Source organism: Gorilla gorilla, chromosome 7 (genome assembly GCF_029281585.2).
Source record: "Gorilla gorilla gorilla isolate KB3781 chromosome 7, NHGRI_mGorGor1-v2.1_pri, whole genome shotgun sequence".
Classification (NCBI taxonomy): domain Eukaryota; kingdom Metazoa; phylum Chordata; class Mammalia; order Primates; family Hominidae; genus Gorilla; species Gorilla gorilla.
The window spans coordinates 109,334,406-109,351,017 of record NC_073231.2 but is presented as its reverse complement, the minus strand read 5'-3'; the positions used below and the strand labels follow the sequence as shown (position 1 = coordinate 109,351,017).

At 37.7% G+C, this 16,612-nt stretch overlaps 1 protein-coding gene across 39 annotated transcripts in view; it reads right to left on the bottom strand.

The window, feature by feature from the left end:
• The window catches only part of RIMS2 (regulating synaptic membrane exocytosis 2), a 752,291-nt gene extending 736,314 nt beyond the window's left edge, over window positions 1-15,977 (bottom strand). For all 39 annotated transcript variants that reach the window (XM_055348803.2, XM_031014115.3, XM_055348807.2 and 36 more), the window contains exon 1: window positions 15,149-15,977. In XM_055348803.2, the coding sequence (XP_055204778.1) occupies window positions 15,149-15,324 (176 nt within the window). In that variant the 5' untranslated portion in view covers window positions 15,325-15,977. The remainder of the gene's footprint in view (window positions 1-15,148) is intronic.
• Window positions 15,978-16,612: the final 635 nt, after the last annotated feature.

Genomic DNA, 16,612 nt, shown 5'->3' with positions numbered 1-16,612 from the left:
GGGCCAATAAACAATGCCTGCACCTTGCCACAAAGCAAGATTTTAACTTTTTAAAATGTCTGCAAGTTTAAAATAACAAAGCATAATACAGAACCTCTCATTTAGAAGTCTACATAGAAACTGCCAACTGCCAACACTATATTTGAAATCGATGAACCAAAAAGAAAAAAAGACAAAGAACATGTGTCACTTTCAATGATATTAGTAAGTGTATAGATGGCACATGAGAGGATACAGAGACAACACTAATCAAAATTACTAAAGTTTTCACTGCAGATTAATGAATCTATAGTCAGCAAACAGTATTAAGTTAATAACTGACACTATAGCCACTAAAGAGGAAAAACTAAAAAGATATTTGTCCTGCAAAGATGTACCAAAAACAAAATATATTCAAATTGGTAAATTAAGATTTTGAAACACTAATATTTATAAAATATTATAGAAATATTGTATAAATTTGCGATAAGTAGAAAAGTTCTATAATCAGAGTTCATTCTGAAAAATCTGAAATTCAAGTAATATTTTATTTCCAGAGCTCTTGAATATAAATTTTGCCTTTAGATGTGAATTCCACAATAAATGTTATCAAAATGAAAAAATCTAATCAATTCCAAGTTGCTTCAATCCCAATTACTGTTGGCTTTACACAAAGAAACGAGATCAGAATATTGTTCTCTGTTGTTCCATACCTAAGTTTGTTGTCTATGAAAGGAAAAGCTTGTATTCTGAAGTTTATGGGTTAAAAATATCATTGAAATTGTAAGTGATTCTCACTGTACAGATCTGTTGAAAGGTAGTTATTGACTTCAAAAAATGGCTTAACTGAGTTTAGAACATCTGAACGAACTTAATAAAAAATTTTCATAAACTGTGTGAAAGTATATTAATGAATATGACAAAGTTTATAGATTCAAAGCAACAGTTTAGCTTCAGAACAGTGAGGTTAAAGTGATAGTCAAATGTTACGATATGAGTCCTAAAGAAAAATTAAGATGAGCAGAGCATTATATATGCTTGTGGAATACCAACATTATTTTTAAATATTTGATATTGTTTTTAAAGTTCAAGTGGATTAGAATACCATTCTCATTATCAGAGGAAATTTCAACATTATAATTGTCACTGAAAGAAAAGGACATGAGTTAAAGGATATTAGTAGCTTTGAAGTAAAATTTAAAGAGGATGAATTATCAAAATTCTAATAGCATAAAAGCAGTTTCCATCAATCAGAAAAAAATGAAGTTTTTTGTTTTGTGTGTTTTTTTTTTGTTTTTTTGTTTTGTTTTGTTTTTGTTGTTTTTTTTTGAGACAGAGTCTTGCTCTGTTGCCCAGGCTGAAGTGCAGTGGTGCCATCTCAGCTCACTGCAACCTCCACCTCCCGGGTTCAAGCAATTATCCTGCCTCAGCCTTCCAAGTAGCTGGGATTACAGGCACATGCCAGAAAATGAAGTTCTTCTCTGCAATTTTCTACCAACTACTTTAAGAGTTTCTCGTCAATGGTGACCAACAGGAATTTGAAAAGATCATCATTAAACAACCTTGGAATAATGTGTTTCTGTCCAAAAATAAATAAATAAACCTGATATTAAAAAGATATGCTCATAGAAGCTGGCTAAGTGTCTCATTGTAGATATTGAAAAAAATTTAAAGTTTTCATAACTCAACATTTGCTATCTTCCATAATACCTTGCCTTTTGTTTTGCTTAGAATTTTGTAACTTAAGATGTGATTAATTTTTTACCAACTTTCATGTAGATGCCCCCAATCTTTCCCAGTTTATCTCAACATGACATACACCTCCTTTATTGTTTTCTACATGTGGAATCATGTGAAAAAGGTTACGAAGCATCAAGTTAAAGTAAATTAACTATTCAGCCAAAATATACAGTGGGAAGGGAGAAGAAAAGTCTAAAAGATGGTAAATGAAGAGAGGACAAATCATGAAGGACCTAGTTTGACATGCTAAGAATTTTACACTTTTTCTAGCCTTTGTCAGCTAGAGGTCTGGAAGAGAGGTAAGCTCTAATGTTCTAAGTCATCCATTGTATGTAACACATTAATTTATTTCTTATGCTTCTAGAATGGTACTATTTATGTATCCATCCCTGGTAGAAGAAAAGAATTACTTACTATTTTGTATGTTCCATGGTTCAAAGAAGGGAATCCAGTTAAAGGCTGCATGTAGTTGGCAATAGGGAAACACTGATACGTTAAACAAAAGAGTTATGTAATCAGATATTTTATGTGTAAAGCTCTTTCTGGAAAGAGTAAAATTTAAATTGTTTTAAATCAAAATTCAAATGACCTGGGATCAATAAAGACCCCAATATTGATCTATATAAAATCCTACAAGTAGCAAAATCTAATTTTCAATTTTTCCTTTAAATATTATTTTAAATAGCTGGTGATAATGATCACATCAACCGCCACTATGATTACAATAATTAACATATTACAGCAATTTATAGCTCACAGGCACTTTCATTTATATAGCATCACTTTACTCCTATGATAAAGATACCACACACCCATACTTCCTTAACCACAATTACCAAATCCAAAAAGCTCTGAAAACAAAAATTATTTTTGTGTAAGTCTGGGCCAAAATTCCTGGCCTGACTATATATAGTCCTTATTTAACCCTTTTGTAAATATTCATATGTTTCACGAGAGAAATATCAATGTTTGATTAGGGGCTACTGTCCTGACCCTGCTAAGAGTTACATATCTTATAGTATATACACCTTTACATTTTTAAAGTCTAAAATACTTGAATTCCAAAACATCTGCCACCATGAGTTTCAGTTACAGAATTGTGGACTTGTGTTTTCAATCTTCATTTTACAGAATGCAGGAAGTTAACTGACTTCTTCAAGATAGCACAGCTTATAAATGATGGAGCCAGGACTATTATCCAAATATCTAAATCTCGTTTTCTATCCCCTATCCAAGACTAACCATAAATGGGAAAAAAATCCTATAGAGGCATATAGAGGCATTTCATATTACATGTACCTGTAATTCCCTGGCCCAGCTCACCCAGAGCACTTGCCGACTGCAGGCAGCCTCCAAGCCCATACATTCTGGGTTCATCCTGGGAAATCCAGTTCAAGGACAATGCATACATCCAGGAATGACATGACCTGGACAGCAGGCTCCAGCCCTGCCACTTTCTATATCTTATAAGAATTAGTTAACACAACATTTTCAAAATGCAAAATTTCAAAATAAAAGTCTATTTGTACCTAACCTTCAAAAAAAATTTCCTGCTGATTTAGTTTATCAGCTTCACTATGTTACACAAATGACTAAGCTCATTGTCTAGTTTGAGTTCACTGATTCAGAAGTAAAAAGCATCATCAATTTGTATGTTGATACTATTTTTCACTAAAATTTATTCTTTAAAAGGTAGAAAGCAAATAAGACAAAATTGTAAAGCGGGAACTACAATTATCCTAAGGATTGCCCACTTTTCTAATGCCAATTCTATCAATCCTGTGATAGTTATATTTTTCAACAAATTCTCCTGATTCTCCCTCTATACATGATAGGATTGTCCTTCTCTACCCTGAGTTAGGTAGGCATGATCATGAAATTTGCTTTGGCCAACAAAATGCAAGCAGAAGTTGTATGCATACCTCTGAGAGGAAATTTTAAGAGACAACTTAGGATTCACTGCAGTCTCCCTTTTCAGCTGCTCAGAATGTTCCAGAAAGCATTTTCTCCACTAACCTGTGTCCCAGGATGAGGATGACATGGAGTAGAGACCCAAAGGGATCCAGAGAAACATATAACGCCAAAAAGAAATAAACCTTTGTTGTTTTAAGATACGAATATTGGGGATAACATAGCCTACTATAAATTTACTGCCTCTCAGCTCCAAATCCACCCTTCTTTGACCTGCTTTGTGATAGTGAATCTGGACTGTCACCATTTCTCCTTTGCAGTTGGCAAAATGTTAAACTTTGTCACTAGAGGGAGCCATAGTGACATTAAAGGAAGAAAGGACTTCAAGGTTCTGGGTGTTTTGTTGTTCTTGCTACAGTGCATGGTTGCCAGTAGCTTATAGACACCCAGGGTTACTCAACCTCCTAGCAAGTTTCAGTGGCACCCCAGCAGACAGTTTCTCAAGAAGTCTCACTGGCACCCCAAGAGGTGGCTTCCCAGTGAGTTTCCTAAGCACCTCAGCCAGCTTCTCTGCAAGTTCCACCAACGTTCCCACAGATAATGTCCTGCTTGCCTGCCACAGCCTGAGACAGCTCAGTGGGCCACAATCACATCCTCCAATGAGGGCTGAATCTCAGCCTCAGACACACAGGAATGGCTTCTCTGAAATTCGTTTCTGTCATAGGTACTCTACCTTACCCCTAGAAAAGGGCTGCTCCTTGCTATAAGTAGTAATACTTTATATCAAAATGTCCCTGTTCAAATTACTATTATAGTTTCTATCAAGACTGGACTCTGATATCTAGTCTATCCTAACATACTGTCAACTGCAACATAAATTTATATTAGTAGTTTTAAAGAAAAATCTTGGATTACTTTCTTTTTCTACTTTATTTCATAGCTACTTTTAATCTTTACATGCATAAGTTAAACAACTTATATATCCTAAACCCTGTCATGAAGTTTAATCATAACATACACTACTGTGCATCTTTTCATTAAACCAGACTCTAGGGTAAAAAATTACAAAAAAGTAATATATGAAGGCACACTTATGTAGAGTATGGATATTCAACCAAACATGCCAAAAGAAACTACTTCTTGTGGAAATATTAAATTCAAATATTTACTTATTCATACTGGAATATAAAGTTATGCTGAGTCTTTTAACATGACCATTGGATAATGAAAATACTGCATATGAAAATATTTCAATGACTCTTCACTATGTTAGTCATATGGTAAAATTATTTACTCCTCTCCCTATAAAAATAAATACAATTATTAACTAACATGACTACTGCTTAGGAATAGTACTTAATCTTTACGTACAGGGCACAGAACAATTCACACTTCTTGCCCCCAGTCCCTCCACCTAAAACCCAGTTACACAAACATTTTAACTCTGGAGGAAACTGTTAAATAAATAAAAAGTGGAATGCAGATTGGCGGTACTTTGAAGGCAATATAGTATTATAAACTATAGTACAACATATATAGTAAAATATTATTTCAGAGATATTCTGGAATTTGTATCTCTGAATACAAAATACTTTTAAAAATATAAGAGTAGTTCAGTATCTACTTTATAAAAAATATATATCCAAATTTATATCTACTGGCACTCTTTAGAGGAATGTCATAAGGAGAATAAATGGCCCCCCAAAGATGTTCTGTCCTAATTGCAGGAACACATAAATATGTTTCCTTATATGGCAAAAAGAACTCTACAGATATGATTAAAATAAGAAGATTATTCCGGAATATCTGGGTGAATTCAAGCTAATCACATGAGTTCTTAAAAGAGAAAAAATCTTTCCTAGTTGTGGGCAGAGAGAGATGCAATGACAGAAGAAAGGTCAGAGAGACAGCATCGCAATAAAGATTCAAAATGCCCCACTGCTTGTTCAGAGATATAGCAAGTTATGTGCAAGTACCAGAAAGAGGCCTCTAGGAGGTAAGAACAGCCCTCAGCTGAATAGCCAACAAGAATCTCGGTCCTATAACTTAACGTAATTCTTTCAACAACCCAAATGAGCAAGGAAACAATCCTCCTTTAGTTTCTAGAAAGAAATGCAGCCCTACCTACACCTAGATTTTGGCCCAGTGAGAAAAATAAGTGTGCTAATAAAAGTATTAATTATTTATTTCAGATTGAAGACTGTTTTATGTGTGATAAAACAGATTTTCATCTATGTGCCTGGGAAGCAAACTATTATAAAAATGATAATAGATACCAAATATGCCAACAAAACAAGATGAATGTGAGCACCACCTCCATCTGTCAACTGAACAATACCAAAGCACCAAACACCACTGTGGTTATTCTGCTACCCAGTTATATTGTTTAGTGTATCCTTTTCCCCTAGTTTTAGCCTCCCAGAAGCCTAGTTACAGGATACAAGAAACTACCAAACTATTTGTCTCTTCGAGCTGAACATAAGCTTGATTGGAAGAAAAAAATGCTAAAGGGCATTCCTCCTGTGCCTTAAAGGAGCATTTATCCAGTTCCTCTGTTTAGCAGAACCTATCAAAGTATTTGTATTATATAAAAATACTAAGTGTTTATAACCATGTAACTATACAAAAGTTGTTAATTCCAAATGCCCTAAAAAGCATTTAGCTAGCACTATATTGTACAAAAAGTAAGAGTTTTGACAGGTATATATAATATAGATATATGTTCATAATATATAAACTGTATTAAAGTTGTTAGTTCTTGACCAATTAATTTATACTATCTAGTTGTCTTCAATTTTGTAGGTTACCCGTATTAGAAAGAAAGTAGGTAAAATAATATATTACTCCTATGTAAACCTTTTCTTAACTTTCCCCTTTCCATAACTCTACCTCAATTCCTATTTCTGGAGCTTCCCATCACAAAACCCAATAAAATTTATCTCCCTTTTATAATACAAGCACTTTCTGAAATTCCGCAATAATTCAGTAAGCTAATATAAAGATGCACAGGATCTTCACCAACTTCAGCATGTCATTTCCGTAACTAATCTCCTCTCTATATTTTCCTAAAATACATTCATATTTCCAAAATTCCCTTAGAGGTGATACAGAAATATATACAGGGAAGCAAATTTGTCCTTGCTAAGCCTAACATATAAAACAAAGATTGTGTGATAGTTTAAAATACACAAAGAATGAAATAAAACCAGAGGGTGAGAAATTCATTGAGACTAAGTTATCAATGGGAGTAGGGAATATTCAATAAAAGGATGATAGTCCTGAAGTTCTGAAAAGATTACATGGCGTGAATATACCCAGTAGAAAAAATTTTATAAGCTAAGATATTAAGAAGGTTCCTTCTAATTATGAATGGATTCCAAGAGCCCCAATCTTACTTTCTCCCCTTTGTTCTTTGTCCTTTCTTTTCTTCTTTGTCCCTTTTGGCCCTTTTTACTACCATCCCATTATCCCAAGTTATAGTCACTTCTATTACTCATATTAATGTTACAAACTGTCTAGAACAACTAAAATAAAATAAGCCACTTCACAACTGCTCCCTCAAGAGAACACTGGTCCTAGGACCAGATGACTTCACAGAGCTAACTATAAGTGAGATAAGCAGATACAGGCAGATATATATTATGTACAGTAGTCAGTTAAGCAAGTCTGGCATCATAAGAGTTTACCGGACCCTTAACACACAGCTGTCAAATCCTGGCAATTTTGGCTCCTGAATTTTTCAAAAATTTGTCTTGACTCTCCACCTCCACCTCTACTGCCTTATTTCATATCTTCATCATTTATTACCTGGATTACTGTAAGAATCTCCTAAATAGTGCCTTTATCTCTAGTATTACATCTTCTAACCAATCTATTAAATGAGAGTGGTTTTTGTTCCAACAGAAGGCTAATTATATTGTGTCACTGCTTAAAATCCCTCCATGACTCCCTATTGCCAAATCCAAAGAATAGCATAGAAGGCTTTTTAGGCTCTGAACCTTGCCATCTCTCCAGTCTCCTCTATTGACGCATCACCATTTAAATCTGTGCTCTTCTGAACCACTTCAAGCAAACTTCTTGACCATGTCCTGCACCGTCTTCTTTTTTTTTTTTTTTTAACAAATGAAAGGTTTTGGGGGCGAAGAGGAATTGGGAGTTTTAAGATTTTTGCTTAGAGAACAATCTGCCCAGCTAACATCTACTCATCATTTGAGATTCAGCCTAGATGGCATCTTCCCAGGACTGAATCACGTGCTCCTCTTGTAAAATATATCCATGATACACTGTAGTGCACAGTAGTCTCCTGGTACTTACCAAGCAAAATTTTCATGTGGTTTATCACGTTTCTTACAATGAGCTCCTTAAGAATTACCTGATAATGGTTAAAATTATTTCAACTCCCAGAGATATCTGTATTTCATTAGGTGACTAGAGAATACAAAAGTTTTTAATATCTAGCAGTGAAACTTTCAGATATTTTAACAGGAAAAACTATGTGACACCATGTAATATAACACAATATAATCAAACAATACCACAGAGGCAATAAACTACTAGTAAGATTAGTCTGACATAGTTTTTACCATGGTTATAATGTACTAAAAACACCTTTACAGTATTTTTTCATGACACTTTACATTTTTATGTGTTCATATGATTATGGTTGGCCTTAGATTATCTGTCCCTGGAGGGCATGAACTATTTCTATCCAAAGCCTTCTGTGTACTCTTTATCACTCATCTGTGCTAAACACAATGGAAATGTATCAATTCTTTTAAAGGAATCACTTTTACAGCCAAATTTTCCCTAATTCCTAATATTCCTTAAATTTAAAAATGATATCTATCACAATGTTCTTCTAGTTTCTAGTCAAAAAAGATATGCTCTTAGTCCAAAAGAAAGATAAGCTGCAATCATACACAAACACTGTAAGTTTCCTTCCATGTAAAATAAGCAAAATTAGGCATATGTTTAAAAATTACATTTGATTTCAAAAATAAGGACACTACTACATAAGCAAATCTTTTTTTTAAGGTTATTGGAGTTCACCTTGAAAGTTGGTACCACCTAGATGAACATAATATTTCATTCCCAATGTGCGTTCATTCACCCAATTAATATTTTTGAGTACTACTATGTGTAAGGCATTGTATTAAATTAGAAGTTGAAGCTGCATTATTGAACAAAACAGACATGGTGTGTGCTCTCTTTGAGTTGATAATCTAGCAGGGTGGACAGACCATAAACAAGTAAATAAATCATTATAAATTTTGATAAGCATAATTGGGGAAATATAAAAGGTACTGTTATAAAGAATAATGGAGAGAATCTACGTAAGAAAGAGTGGTCAGAAAAGAGCTCTCTAAAGATCCAAATTTGAAGCTAAGCCAGAAGGATGAGAAACCGGCAATCATACAAAGCTTAAGTGTATTTGAGGGGCGATGTGAAGATCAGCATTCTAAGCTCAATAACCATACTTCAGAATTAGCTTAACCTAATACGGTTCTCTGGGTTCTTAGATACAATGTGAATAAGACAAATAGGTAAATATAGATTTTAGTTAAATAATAGAGTAAAAAGTTTAACCAAGGCAAATCTAAAGTCAATTACAAAGTAGTTTCCACAAGTCCCCTCAATTCACCTTTGACTATCAGTATCTTGCCGATTACCAATAACTTGATGTCAGTGCTATTTTCACTGCTATGTCTTAGTTATCAGGCTCCTTAAGAATGGTATTTGCTGAGGAAACTATTTTCAAGTTGTCACCCACCCTCTCCCCATCCCTAGTCTTCTAAACAAATAATGAAGTCGCTTAAAAGCCCTCCTGGCATATTTTGACTTCATAATAGACAAGGAAAAGAATCTCTCAATTTTTAGAAAATAAGAAAATTTCACCCAGCAATCCTATGATAAGGTTTAAAGAGTGCTATCTATATCAGTTAACAATAATGATTATTTATTGCACCACTACTTATGCCAGGATACTTAGTCTATAACAATCACAATCCTTCAAAATAGGTGTTATTACTCAAATAGTATAGATGAGGAAACTCAGAGTTTAATAATAACAATCACAATCCTTCAAAATAGGTGTTATTACTCAAATAGTATAGATGAGGAAACTCAGAGTTTAATAATATAAGCAAAACGTTACCATTATTAATTAGTAAAGTAAGGTATCAAGTCAAAGTTCATCTGGTCTATCACACTTGCTTCCACTATCTCTTTCTTCATCGCACAATATAATTAGTTCTTTATCAAAACCTATTGTCAAGAGGAAGATATTATTTAATTGCCCTTACTTTAAAATAGAATATATATAAATTTATTGGGTACTCTTTCATAAAATATAAGTCAATTTTTTGTTTGCTTGTTTTCTTATAAAATGTCAATCAATTTTTTAGAATGCATTTTGAATCCTTAAAAACTATAGTTTTTCATTTTTTTGGCAATGGCAACAGTGGTTTACATATGCAATTTTTATTTAAAAGTATTCATGATTCAATTGGTAGTTTTTAAAAATACTAGAATAGGGAAGATCATTCTAAGATCACAAACTCAAAATCCATAAAACAAAACTACAATAAATTCAATTTTTTTAAATCCTGACCAGTAAAAAAGGCATAAACAAGGTCCTAAAACAAATAACATGTAAGAGAGCCTCCACAAATCACTAAAAATTACTAATAGAAAAGGGATGGTTACAGATGGCTGTAACCAAATTTTTTTAAAAAGGCTCTCAATCTTTCTGACAAGAAAATTGCAAATAAGTCTACAGTGGCATCTTTTTCATTGAAACATTGGTAAAGATTGCCATACACTGAGTTGGCGAGGATGTGGGAAAGTCACCTTAGTACACACCACTTATACACACTTCCTCTACAAAAGTAAATTTCACAATATTTATTAAATTTAAAATATACTAACCCTTTGACCCAACAACTTTGTTTCTAGGAATCTGTCTCAAATATACATTCATACATGTAGGAAATGCATGTACGAAGATATTTATCAAAGATAATACTGTGATAAATACTAAAAATTTCTAATGACAAAATACTTAGAAAAAAACTTAAATACCCACAAATATGGTACTAGTTAAAGAAATTACAGAATATTCATTAAAAGGGATAGTATATATCCTATATCCATTAAGGTTAACGAGGCAGCTATACAGTCACAGATGTGGAACTGACCTCTTATAAAGCAAACTGCAGGACACATTTCTGTTTTTACGTTTACATCCATCCATACATACATGTATGAGCACACACATACACACATATACAGACACACACAATATTATATATACACATGTATTTATTCTTATGCATAGACTGTCTCTAGAAGAGTATACAGTATAAAATATACTAGTAACAGTAGTTGGCTCTGGGTAGGGGAAATAGGTAGCCAAGAAATTTGGGGGCTGCGGGTTGCTCACACCTGTAATCCCAACACTTTGAGAGGCCAAGGCGGGAGGACCACTTGAGCCCAGGAGTTCAAGACCAGCCTGGGCAACATAGGGAGACCTCATCTCTACAAGAATAAAAAATAAATTAGTCGAGTGTCATGACACCTGCCTGTGGTCCCAGTTACTCCAGAGGCTGAGGTGAGAGAATCGCTTGAGCCCAGGAGGTCGTGGCTGCAGTGAGCCGTTATTTCGCCATCTCACTCCAGCCTGGGCCTCAAACCAAGAAAGACCCTATCTCAAAAAAAAAAAAAAAAGAAAGAAAGAAAAGAAAAGAAAGAAAAAAAAAGATTTTATTTCAAAATTTTATAAATTAACTTTAGAAAATACTTTTAAAATTGAATTATTTTAAAAAATAGAGAACTGCTCACTATATATGTGCTAAATATATACTAATTGTTATCCTAATCTATCAAGAAAATTTTTACTTATTGCCTTCCTTTATTTGGGAAGCAAATTAACCCTTTAACAGAAAATCTAAACTATGAATGAAAATATACACATCAAGAAACACATAATTTCTAATTTGTGTTACAAAAAGCTTATCTGAAAGGCTATGATATGTACATATTAGAAACTCAGTATTTACTGAATACTTTTCTATTGATTTAGTGGGTTTGCTTTCCTCAGACATTTTTTCACAATTACACAAAAACCCACTGGAAATTCAACTTTTAATAAATTATGTTTTTCTTTCAAACAATGATTCTTCATTGTCCCACAAAATTGATAAGCTACCTCATTAACATTACCACAATTTAAATAAACACAATTTATTAAGTACTTATTACATGCAGGTGTTAAGGATGCTGCAAAACACAAACTCAAAAAAAGGGTAAATTTTGATTCTTGCCCTCAAGAAGTTTACAATCTTGAAAGACAAGACTTAAAAACATTAATCATTCAGATGTCTTGGAAGATTGAAAAAAAAACATTAGTCAGTAAAAGGACATTATAAATTTTACTAATAAATTGAATTAGCCAAATTTAAACTGCTACAGCAATACATGAAAGGATTTTTTAAAGTAATTACTGATTAGGGTTCTACTGAGATTTTTAAATGTTTCCAAAATTATAGTACCTCGCTCATATGTAAAATGGTATTATTTGATGATGATAAACTTCCTATGTGGATGTTCAGCCGGACTTTGAAGAAATTACTAATAATTAGGAATAGCTTTTAATTATTCAGGCTCCTAAGGTGAGAGATAACAGTAATGGTCTCAGTTTTGATCACTCAGTTCTCTTATTAAAAATATCTCAAGCATGAATCTTTCACTACATGCATATTTACTTATAAATTATATGCATCTAGGTATTGTCATCTATATATTAAATATTAATAAGGTTCAAATTCCTTCTTTCTCTCCACTTTGCATGAATACTTAATATGAACATTGAAACTCACAGATCATGCAAAAATATTTTTATCTAACCATTGCAGTATCTTCACACATCAAATGTATTTTTTAACATAAATGTTAAAAGGCAGCAGACATGCATTTAAATTTCAGTTTATTTTTCTCTCTACTCTTAAAATACATGTTAATTTCCAATGTAATGAACAGCACTAAAAAGAAACAAAGGATAGTAATGACTAGGTAAGTGAACCCTAAAACTTCATGGGAAATAGTAACCATTGAAGAACGTTGGTATTATTTTTCTTATGTATTTGTAATTTAATACCCAATATTGATAATGTATTATTTAGCAAACTGTCAAAATCTTCAAAATGATTTGTCTCTCATTACTATAATTCCATTATAAAGTCTATTCACTTCCTCATTTCCTTGCCTACTCTTTCATTAAAAAAAAATTAAGAACATTTAAAACCAAATGTCCAAATATATTATGCTTTAACCTCCAAATAACTTTTTGTTAAAATAAATATAACAAGAATGTGAAACCATGAAAGCCATTTTGAGGTAAGACTCCTTTCTAAGACTAAGTTAGGTAGCAATGCAAACAAATATTTAAAATAAATCTGAATATATATTTTTCATCAATGTAATTTTATAGATTGTATGAATATGTATTTAGAGAACATTTGTTTCTATCTAAACTATGGAAATATGAATATGTAAATATTATATATATTTAATAGTATGCAGGTTTACATACAGATATAATATATACATATGTAGCTACCTGAAAAACCCTTTTACAACATCTTCCTAACATACTGTTCATTTTGAATAATCCTAATACCTAAAAGTCCACTTAAATTTCTATATTAAAACAATAAATAAACTTAGAACTACAGTGAACCAGCCACATAGTATTTCTACTATGAAGAAATAAAAACACATTTTACATTTAAATAGGTAAGTCAAAAAAATAAAACTACATTTTACTGGAGCATCATTTTGGCCGCACTGATTTTTATCAATTATAGTAAAAGGCATTAAGTTCACATATTTAAATATCAAACTGCAAGTCATCAAAAGCTTGGCATTGTTACTATACAAAAAAAAAGTTAAGCACAGTAAGAAGTATGCTCAAAAAGCTTCTAAAAATAATGCTTTATTCTTCTATTAGTTAGAGTAAACTGCTTAAGTCTCTTAATTTCTTCATATCCCAAGGCTGTTAATAAATAACATTCCCAAATAAGTATTCAACGCCAGAAATTAGCTTTCATGAAGACATTCTTAATTTCAGTTATTTCAGGAACATATTTGCTCTTTTAGCCACTCAATATTTTGTGAGAAATAGTATCTTTCTCTAAGATTTGTGAATATTTGATGTTTGCTACTATAAATTATTTAAAGTGGTATTTTTCATTAAAATATGAAAATATATACCTATTGACAATGAAACCTGTTTCTTTACTAGTACATGAAAGACTACTAAATTCAACAACCTGCTTTTAAAATGTACCTGAATAGAGGTGAGTGTATTAGTTCCTTCACAGAGGAACTCTACACTTTCAATTGTATATTTCTGTGGAGAATATGGGAAACGTACACTTGACAAAACGCAAAAGAATCATCTGAATAACTCATTTCAAGTAAAAAGAAAAACGCCAAGCTGGAAAAACATAAAAAGGTTACACATCTTCTGAATAACCTCTTTCACAAAGTAACTGAGAAATCAAATAACCATAAAACATTCAAAAGCAAACCTTGTAGAAACAAATCTCTTTGCTAGACTAACCAAAAAGTAGTCTCAGAGTTAAAGATAACCCTGTCTGGACAGTTCCCTGGTGCTGAAGTTCCAGAGCCGGTAAACGGATGCCTGGGTGCTGCTTTCACTCCTCCCACCCTCAGAAAAACCCGGCCTGCCAAGACCGTGAGCAAGAATAGTAGAACTTCACAAGGTAGGGAGCATCCCAAACTGCAGTGATGGTAGGAACTGGAGTCTCTTCAGGATTAAACAGATTTACTAGTTGCAAACAGGAAGAGCAGCAGAGTGCAGGGTGTTAGCACTCGCCGAGGGGGAGGGGCTGGAAGATGGCGGCGGACGCACACCCACCAGACCGCGACAGAGCTTAAGCCCCTCGACCGCGCCGCCGCCGGCTGCTCGCAGCCACTGTGGGCAGCCCTGCTCTGTCCCGCGTTGCTGGTAGAGCCGCCCCGCGGAGGCGTGGGACCAGGGTGGCGTCCGCATACCCTGCCAGCGCGCCTTCGCCCGGGTCCGTCCAGGGAGCACCTGTGCACGGCCATATTGGATTCTGTGCCCCAGTCACTGCCTCAGCGCGGCGGGAAAGGAGAGGGTACGCACAGAGCCTGGGTTCAGCCCCAGTCCCGCTGGGGCCCCGGAGCCAAGATGACCAGCGGGGAAATCCGGAAAGGCGCCAAGGAAAATCACACCGCCCTAAGGCTCGCCACCCTCACCTCAGCCGGCCTTGGCGCCCTCCCTCCCCGACACACACCCCTGCTCTCAGACACCCAGAAAACAGCCCGGGCGGCCGGCGCTGGCCGCAGCCCTCGTGGCCTGGGCGCCGCCGGCGGGAGGGAGGGCGGCGAACTGGGGCGCGCAGGCGGCCGCAGGGCAGTGGCCGAGGGGGCGGAGGGCAGGGAGAGAGGCGGGAATATGGAGCCAGGTCCTTACTTGAGCACGGACTGCTCCTTCTCCTCTTCTTTCTTCTGCCTATCCATGACGGCCAGGATGATTTTCCTCTCCTCCTCCGTGAGGTGGCTGAGGTCAGGCATCTCGGGCTGCAGCGGCGGCTGAGAGGCCGCCGGGATGGGAGCCGGGCGGCCCCGGGGCCCGACAGGAGCCGACATGTTTGGTGGAGCCGAACCACCCTAGGGAAGCGGGGAGGCAACTCCACTGGCAGTGGCGGCACCGGCGCGGCGGCTGGGGCAGCCTCCAGCGCTGGGACAAATACATACAAATCAATGGCCTTCAATCCAAGGCGACAGCCCCCCTCCCCCAAGAAAGAGCAGGGGGAGGGGAGGGCGAGCGCGTGGGGAAGGAGGGCTGAGGAGTGCGCTTCGGGAAATGTTTCTTCTTCCCGGGGGCGAAGGGCTGTGAAGTGAGCGGTTCAAGGGAAAGGGGAACTGGAGGCCGGGACGCGGAGTGCGCGGAGAGGCGGGGGAGGGTGGTGGAGTAAGGTGGCGGGGACAGCTAAGGGTGGGGTGACTGGAGGGAGCAGGCGGGAGGGCGACAGGCGGACCGGGGCGCGAGTGTGTCCGGCCGCGGTCAGGGCCGGGAGCGCGCGCGCCGCCTCGGAGGGGAAGGGGTGCCTGCGAACCAGCCCCCCGGGAACTCGCTTCGAGCGCCCGGAGGCGGAGTACTGCCGGCCCGAGGGGCACCCAGGCGGGAGCGGAGAGGGTCGTGAGGAAGCGAGAACGGTTTCCCGGAGAAGCAACTCAGCCGTCCCGCCGGCTGACGCGTCACAGGGCTCCCGCGCGCCACAGAGGGAGAACTCCTCCAGGCACACCCGGGAGCGGGCCGCGGGGCCGGAAACCCCCGCGGAGACCCCAACCCCACCCCCGGCTAGAGTGGAGAAGCAAAAGCGGAGAAGACAGGACGGGGGCTAGCGGCGGAGAGTCCCGGGGCCAGGGCCCTTCGGCTGCCAACGCCCGGATCCAGGCGAGCTCCGACGTGCAGCGGGGTCTGGCGCCGGCCCCTCCTCATCACGCGCCCGGCCCAGGGTCGCTCAGCCGCCGCCGCCGCCGCCCCTTGGGTCGATGGAGTCGGCGCGGAAGGCCCGCGCGCCCTGCGCCGCCGCCGCCGCCGCTCAGTGCCGCCGCCAGCACCTCCTCCGCCCCTCCGCCTCCCGGGCTCTTCCCGCGGGGGCGGCGTCACCTCCTCGCTGCCCAGGCCCGGGCAACGCGGGCGCCCCGCGGGCGGCAGCCGCCCCTCCCGAGCGCGATCTCCAGGCTGGGTCCGGGGCCGGGCGGGGAGGGAGGGGAGACTGAGCGTGAAGGGAGAGGGCGCCCGAGTTTTCGGGGACGGAAGTGTGGAGAATAGGAGCGTGTGAGGGGGCGCCCGAGGTGTCGGGGGCGGGGGAAGAGTATGAGCAGGGGTGGGGGCAGGGGTGCCAGGTGTGGCAGGTAGGGAGGTAGA